At 47.0% G+C, this 8,694-nt stretch overlaps 1 protein-coding gene across 3 annotated transcripts in view; it reads right to left on the reverse strand.

Moving 5' to 3' along the window:
* Positions 1–3,580, reverse strand: part of DZIP1 (DAZ interacting zinc finger protein 1) — a 70,818-nt gene extending 67,238 nt beyond the window's left edge. For 2 of the 3 annotated variants that reach the window (XM_074962667.1, XM_074962674.1), the window contains exon 1: positions 3,119–3,349. In XM_074962667.1, coding sequence (XP_074818768.1) covers positions 3,119–3,208 — 90 coding nt within the window. In that variant the 5' untranslated portion in view covers positions 3,209–3,349. Of the gene's footprint in view, positions 1–3,118 lie in introns of all 3 variants that reach the window. The other variant, XM_074962659.1, reaches the window with a different exon arrangement.
* Positions 3,581–8,694: the final 5,114 nt, after the last annotated feature.

An 8,694-nucleotide genomic window follows, 5' to 3' on the forward strand; every position in this document is an offset into this window, starting at 1 on the left:
TCAGGACACTTAGAAAGGGAATGAGATAAGGAAAAGTAGAGTTGTGGGGGGAATCATGCTGGAGAGAATAATAGGGAGGAGGAGCTGGAGCAAGAAAGGGGGACAGCTGCAGATAAATAAAAGCAATGTTTATTAGGATCCAAAGTAATAACAAAATACAGCAAAAACTCACTGATTCATATAGCACAAACCTTAAAGAATCTGCCTCCCACCCAACCTTTCAGGACAAATATAACAGCAGAGGAGGTAGTAAGGTGCCAAATTACATACTTCGTTTTTTTATACAAAATATACTACAGAACAGTTACACATTCTTTATGATTTGTCCTGCCTCTAATGGTGTGTATTTAACACAGTCGTTTACACTCATCTTTTATAAATGTAGATATGTATTTTATCAAATTTGGATCCTGTTGGTATATTTTAAAGCTTTTTAATTCATCCTTAAAGTACATTTTGCTCATTTTAAGAGTACATGAACAAAATGTACAGCTGTTGAAAGTGATTGACCAGGTTGTGAATCTAAACCCCTCATTTCTTTCATAAGGTCTGATGGCTAACTATCCTTGGCTATCGTATATGTTTCAAAACATACAAATCTGCTTGAGGGAGCCACAACTGCACACTTAAGTCAGTCAGTCAGTCACACTGATGTGATATGAATGTAAAAGACAATTTCAAACTTGCGCAGCAGATTTAAAATCTGTTCATTATAGCCAAATTCCCAGGTCTCATCTAGAATTTAAAATTCTACTACTGATAGCTAGTGTGATATTAAATATACATGTCTTGCAACCACCACTAAAACCATTAATAATTAAGTTACATTTTGTTGGATACATGCAAGGAAGTACTGACATAAAACCTAGATAGAGAAGGTATAGTATGGCAGCAAAGCAAAGAACCATCGGGGATCTTACACTGTAACACATTGCGCATGATTTATGGTATTAAATTGGCTGTGAAATACTATTGTCCATTCAAGCACTAAACTCATGTAGTAGAAGCAAGCTCTTATTCAACAATTAACACATGGAATGTTTATACTATGTGCCTATTACTGGTGACAATATTCCTCGAACTATTTTTCATAGTATTAAATACAAAAAAGCTTTTATGTAACATTAAGACCTTGTGCAAATCATCACAATATGAGAAATTCAAATATAGTAGAAAGCTGACATTCCATCATTAAGAAAGACATTGTTTGAGTTTTTGAGCCTTAAAATGATCACACCTTAACAGCAATTCCATTTGACAGTTCCTATTTTTACAGTTTTCACTTGTTCTGAAGGTGGATTAAAGACATTAAACTTAAAACTCAATTACTGTGCATCACATTGAAAATAAAGTGCACATGCATTAAGAAAGGCAAGTGACTGTTTACAGCCTTGCTCATAAAGGGGCCAAAGCTTTAACGGGCATGGAACCTGAGCTACCCACTGTGCAAGACTAGCAAAAACCCTATTGTCTGGCACTCCAGGACAGCCAAATGCTTAATACAGACAAGTGATATGTAATTGTTGGCTATGAGACAGCCTGCACTTACAAATACTAGAAATGGATAACGTGGAGTCCTCCAAGTTCAGACCAAAAATGCTCATACCATTTTACAGATATTATTCAATATCATTTTCTGAACTCACCCCGCACTAAATCTGTCTAATTCTTAGAGATAATAATTTACTCCAAAGCATAAAAGGGGGAGAAAGAACTTTTTATTTTATATGACCTTGAATGGAAAATGAGACAAATGCCACTGAACAGAAGAAGGAAGATGAACTATACTCCAAGCCCAGTATTTTGCTTGATTCTTCTTCTGGCTCCACTCAGCCAGATAGGGCCTAAGTGTATTTTGAAGAGAATGCACATATTTGTGCTCTCAAATACAATAAGGGGATTACTTGACATTCAGTTGAGTTTACAATTCAACTGATGCAGGGGCTCACTCTGTTTCCATTTTCAACCCAGGTCAGATACTCTGGTCAAACAAGACATCTAGAGCTTTTGAAATGCAAATCACATCAGCAGCTTCTCCTTAAGGCCCCGATCCTGCAGCTGAATCCACAAGGATCCTGCATTTGCACTGTGTCCTAATGAATTCTGCCCACATGGATACCATTACAAGATCGGGGCCTAAGTGAGGGAAACATACAACAAATAGCATAATTTGCTTTTAAAATTACAGAATTTTGGACAAAAAATATATATCTTCCTACTGGACCACTGAATGTAAGATGGAATTTTTCCTTAGTCAAGACATCTTAGAAACAAAACTTTTCCTAGCCCACTGACATGCTGATGTTCCCTCTAATCAGGGTTGAAACACGTTGGTGGTACAGCATGGGAAAGCTTGCATTGCTCCTACCTATGCTGTACCTATTATCTGGATAAACAGAACTTTGACTTTCAGGAGTGTCAGGCTAGAGCATCTTTCAGTAGAGTTAAATCAACTTTAAATACACACACACAAACACACAAAGTTGGCCCAAGGTCATGTTTGCCAAGTTTAAGCCCAGTATAGTCTTTAAATTTCAGAACACCTTTTAAGGCAGTTATAAATTCCCAAAATAGTTGCTGGGAAAAAAAAATGAGAAAGCTGATACACCCTTAAACTGTTAATCTTTCTAAGACTTAATGTGCCCTATTCTCCCTTGTCTGCCTTCCACCTTGCCTAATCATTTGCTTCAGAGTCCCTTTAGGGATGTCACACAGGATGGTGAAATGAACATAAGCCTGAAAAAAGCTCATCGGTAAATAGGATGAGCTGGAAATCAAATGCCTCCTCTCTAAAGCTGTATGAGATTCTGGCCCCACAGTGCTGGGAATGAAACTGCAGCCTCTGGGGTATTTTGATGGGGACAAAGAACAAGGAGTACTTGTGGCACCTTAGAGACTAACAAATTAGCAGAGCTCAGATAAATTTGTTAGTCTCTAAGGTGCCACAAGTACTCCTCCTTCTTTTTGCTGATACAGACGAACACGGGCTACCGCTCTGAAACTTGATGGGGAAAGGACGGGGGGGAGCATACCCGCAAGGTAAGGAAGGTCCCTGCCCGCCCTGCGGTTGCACCGCGGGAGGGGGTGAGCACGAGCCGCGGCTAGAAGCGGGTCTCACCTGGTGATAGCTGGCTCTAGCCTCCAACATCATCTGCTGGGTGCTGATCATCTTCTTCCGCCGCCTGCACTCCTCCTTCAGCAGCTTCATCTCCTGGGCGCGCCGGGCCGCCTCCTTGCCCACCTCACCGAGCTGGGCGTCGGCCGCCCGCAGCGCCTGCTCGCGGCCCCGCAGCTGGGCGCCCAGGTGCTGCTGGCAGTGCAGCAGGTACTCGATGGAGAGCTGCGCCAGGCGCACCAGCTTCAGCAGCAGCGGGTCGGCGGGGCCCCGGCAGTGCGGGCAGCGCAGCCGCTCGGCGCTGCAGAAAGTGACGTGGCCCAGGTGCTCCTGCAGGGCCGCCACGTCCAGCTCGCCCGCCACCCGCTCCACGTCCACGGCGCTCAGCCGGCGCCAGTCCGGGCTCCCGCGCCGCGGCCGGAACTGGAAGGCGGGCAGGGGGCCCGGCGCGGCGGCGCTGCCCATCCCGGCCGGGCTGCAGGGGGAGCGGGAGGCACCGCTGGGCGCGGGGCCCCGAGTCCTGCCACTAGGCGTCCGGCCCCGGCCTCAGGCTCTGACCGTGAGCCGGGCCGCGGAGCCTGGAGCCTGGAGCCCCCGCCCCGGCCGCTCGGCGTCTGCCGCGTTGCTATGGCAGCTGCGGGGAGAGAGCGAGAGTGAGACGCCTGGTACCTCCCCCGCCCCCCATCCACACACACTTCACTTCCTCACCCCCCTTCCCTTCCTCATTCCCCCATCCCAAACCCCTTCCCACCCCCCCCCACCTGACCCCCCCTTCGCTTCCTCATCCCCCTTCCCAAACACCTTCCCACCCCCACCCACCTGACCCCCCTTCACTTCCTCACCCCCCTTCCCAAACACCTTCCCACCCCCGCGGCCTCACCCCCCCTTCACTTCCTCATTCCCCCTTCCCACCCCCACCCACCTGATCCCCCTTCCCAAACCCCTTCCCACCCCCACCCACCTGACCCCCCCTTCCCTTCCTCATTCCCCCATCCCAAACACCTTCCCACCCCCACCCATCTGACCCCCCCTTCACTTCCTCATCTCCCTTCCCAAACACCTTCCCACCCCCCCTTCACTTCCTCATTCCCCCATCCCAAACACCTTCCCACCCGCACCCACCAGACCCCCCCTTCACTTCCTCATTCCCCCATCCCAAACACCTTCCCACCCGCACCCACCAGACCCCCCTTCACTTCCTCATCCCCCATCCCAAACACCTTTCCACCCCCACAGCTTCACCCCCTTCACTTCCTCATCCCCCTTCCCATCCCCACCCACCTGACCCCCTACCCTTGTTCACACTGCCTCACTCCCTCATCCATACACACTGCTCTGCCTCACTCCCCTCGTCCCCAAACACCTCACCACCTCACTCACCCATCCGTAACCACCTCACCCCCATACTCCTTATCCTCCCATCTTCAAACACCCCCTCACCCCCATACCCCTCACTGCCTCACTCTTCCATCCCCAAACACCTCACCCCATCCTCACCACTCTATCCCCAAACACCTTGTCCCCCCCACACCATCCTTCCTCACCCCCCAACACCTTGCACCCCTGCATACACAACCCCTCCCATATACACCTCAGCTTCTCATTCTTCCAGTCATTTCCAAACACATCCCATATCACCCCCTCCCCAGACACCCCTACACAACTCATATTGTATACACACCCCACTATACACCCTCCTCATTCTCACAGTCACCCCTGTATCCTATACACATTCCACATAGCATTCACCCCACAAACACATCCTACATTTCTTCCCCTCCAGCCATTTCCTATGAACATCACACAACCCCTTCCAGTACGCCTCACCCACTAGTCATACGTTTCACATCTCCCATTTCCAATATACACCCCTGTATAATTCATCCCCATATATGACATATACAACCAAAATCTACTCCCATACACATAAAATGCACATCTACTGCCATACAGATGGACAGAGAGAGCACATGCGTGCACACACGAGATTAGGGTCTTGTTTTTATTCAAAGTTGCACAGGTTTAATTAAAGGTGTGATTTTTTTTAAACCAATTCGGGTAAACCAGATAGTTTATGTAAGTGCTTCATTTGTTCAATCAATATTAAACCACGTTTAGGAGTGTTCACACAGGGTTTTGAACTGGTTTAAATAAGGCCTGGTCTATGCTACAAACTTAGATTGACGTAAGTTGCCCTGCATCGACCTATTCCTGCATGTATCTACACTCAAATTTGTCTCCAGCCAACAGAAGCACCTTGTTACAGCGATGCAGTAAAACCACCTCCCCAAATGGTATAGAGCAGGGGTGGGCAAACTTTTTGGCCCGAGGGCCACATCTGGGGATAGAAATTGTATGGCAGGCCATGAATGCTCACAAAATTGGGGTTGGAGTGTGTGTGTGGGGGGGTGAGGGCTCTCGTTGGGGGTGTGGGCTCTGGGGTGGGGCTGGGGATGAAGGGGTTTGAGGTACAGGAGGGTGCTGTGGGCTGGGATCAAGGGGAGCACAATAGATCCAGTACTGCGCTGCAGTTCTGACACTTCTACAAGGAACTGCATGCCATACTGCGTGGAGATCCCACTAGCACCCAGAAGACCACTGTGGATACCTTGGAGGAACCTGAGACAGAGACCTCTGCAGTGAACACCAAGGAGGAGTAGGAGGGAACATGCAGTGGGTGACTCCAGCCATGCCACGAGCTGGGACCTGTTTGAGACCGTGCCACAATCTAACCAGTCCCATCAGGTAAAATGCAGATGAGCCTGATCAAGGGGAAGGCAACTTGCGTAAGTGTGTAAGGCAAAATGCATACACAATGTTTAAATTTAAAGATGACACTCAGTCTATCCCCAAGTTAACAAGGGAAAGATATCGACTTTTCATTGTTTTATTTGTAGGAGAAGAGGTAGGGGTACAACAAACAGAGCAGAGTTGCATCTGATTTTCATTCCCCTGTTGGTTAGGCTGGGGAGGGAGGGATGTAGAGCACTTCATGTGCATAGGGATGTTCCTTTTATCCACCAGAGAGATCTTGATGAAACTTTCATGGAGATACTCCACAGTCTTCTAGAGATGGCTGCCTTATTTCTTCTTCCACGATAGGGCACTTTCTTATGCCACTCTGTGATGAGTTTGGCTAACCATTGCAGTAAACAGGCTAATGGCATACAAGCCTGGGCGGGTTCAGAACGTCAGCAACTGTGCTCTCTGTGCCTTTGTTACCCTGAGGAGTGAGATATCGGCTAAGATCACCAGAACCTGTGGAAAATAGTGCCAATATTCAGTGCCATTGCTCTATACTCATGCCCATGGAATAGGGACTGAAATTTTATAGCTTCGTGGAACAGAAAATCCTTCCCACCTCGCCCTTGGTGGGCTGTATTCATCGTGGCTGGGGCTGGAGAGCAGTATTATGCAGAGGTGTTCTAAAGCTGAAGTGTTAATAAGCATTTCTTATTAAAAGTGTTTTTGGGAGTAACGGAAGGGAGTTTTGAAATTTATCCCTCCCTTGTGATTGTAAATCCTGGAGTACATGTGTCTGTTTTTATCAGCAGCTTCTGGCAGGGCGGCCTTAAGGGGAGCCCTCTCCCCATCTGCAGAATTCCTGACCCTGATGAGGAGGAGAAAGATGAAAGAGGACATGTTCTGCAAGATCCTGCAAGCCAGTGCTGCAACAGACTGTGAACAAAGGGCTTGGAGGGCCAATATGACTGACACCATGGAAAAAAGACAGAGAAGACAGACCCAGAAATCCCACCAGGACATAATGAGTCTTCTCAGGCTGCAAACCCAAATGCTGCAGACTGTGATGGACCCGCAGGTTTAAAAATCTTGGACTCTCCACCTTTTTCAGTCCTTGAAGAACTCCGTGGTCGCTGCCCCCATGCTCCCACATACCATGTGGCATTATATGGCACATTGTTACCCTTGCTACTCCACCTGGGGACAGCAAGGAAAACCACAGCTTCACATACACTGACCTGTGAGGACTATGGTTCATGTATGTGTAGCCACAACTGTCTACATTTGTGCACTGAAGTGGACATACATGTTTACTTCCTTTATAATAGTAAATTTTCAGCCCAATAAGTTATGTTAAAAATGTGGATAGCATCACCTGTGGGGTTTTTTGCACACTGATTTTCTATGCTGTTCCCCCACGCCCCATTCAATAAAGTTCTAATTTTGGATTATCAAATCATTTTTCTTGCAACACAACAAATATTGTAGAATGCATAGCGATACTCAAAGCAAACTACTTATAAATACGCACCAAACACCACATAATTCATAGCTTCAGGAAAACACCCAGTCATATTTATAAATGTACAGTAAGCACTATACAGTTCTTAGCAACATCCAGAGCTCCAGGCACAGAGAACACTGTCCACCAGAGAACACTACTGTGGCTGGCCATTAAAATGCTCTGTCAAAGCCTCCCTCAACTGCGTAGCTCTATGTTGAGCTCTTGTAATAGTTCTTGTGTTTGGCTATTCAGAGTCAGCAGACAGCCATTCCACCTTCAGCCTATATCTGGCATCAGCTTTTTCCCTTTGCCTCACAGATATGCAGGACAAAACAGGAAGCTATAACCATTGGGATATTTTTCTTACTGAGAATCAATCTAGTGACTAAAGCAACCACTGCCAGCATCTCTTCAATCTGCCAGTAGCACGTTCAACAGTCATTCTGCACCTGCTGAGTTGTTAGCTGCACCTTGCTATGGTGCTGTTGAGGTGGCCAATGAATAGCTTCATGAGCCAAGAGAGCAAAGTGCAGGCTGTCCCCCCTAGAAACAGTATCGGCATTTCAGTATAGCCAATGGTAATTCTTTGGTCAGGAAAGCCAGCAGGTTTCTGAACAGTCCCATGTTCTTAAAGATATGAGTTCTTAAAGACTGAGATTTTCATATTAGTGAAGCATCCCCAGAGATCCGCCAACAGTTGTATAACCATGGAAAAATAACCCTTTCTGTTGATGTACTCTGTGGCAAGGTGGGTTGGTGTCAAAATAGAGATATGTATGTCTCTATCATCCTACCAGTTCAGGAACCCCACTGTTGCACATTGTTGAGTGTCACTGTCCTTTGTAGCAGGATACAATTAATGGACCTACACACTTGTACAACATCAGTCCTCATTGTGGATTTTCCAAATCCAAATTATTTCCCACCCACCAGTTGCAATCTTGTATTGCAAGCTTCCAGAGTGCAATCACCACTTGCTTCTCCACTGGCAGTGTAGCTCTCATTCTGGTGTCCATGTGCTGGAGGGTTGCTGCAAGCTTGGCACACTGATCCAGGAATGTGGCCTTCTGCATCCAAAAGTTCTGCAGCCATTGCTGATTGCCCCACCAGCATTACGATGCAATATCAGCAGTCAGCTTTTGTTTCTCAGATCCACAACCAGTGTTCCATGAAGGCCACCAACAACCTTGAATTATTTTCGCTATGTCCCTCAGCAAACTGTCCTCAAAGAAATCCTCATGTCCCCAGTTGTTGCGGGTCCTGAGGGTACAGGAAATCCAGGAGAACCTTGCATCCTGTATTTTCAATGTTCATGAGAATAGCATGTAACCCA

Source organism: Natator depressus, chromosome 1 (genome assembly GCF_965152275.1).
Source record: "Natator depressus isolate rNatDep1 chromosome 1, rNatDep2.hap1, whole genome shotgun sequence".
Lineage (NCBI taxonomy): Eukaryota > Metazoa > Chordata > Testudines > Cheloniidae > Natator > Natator depressus.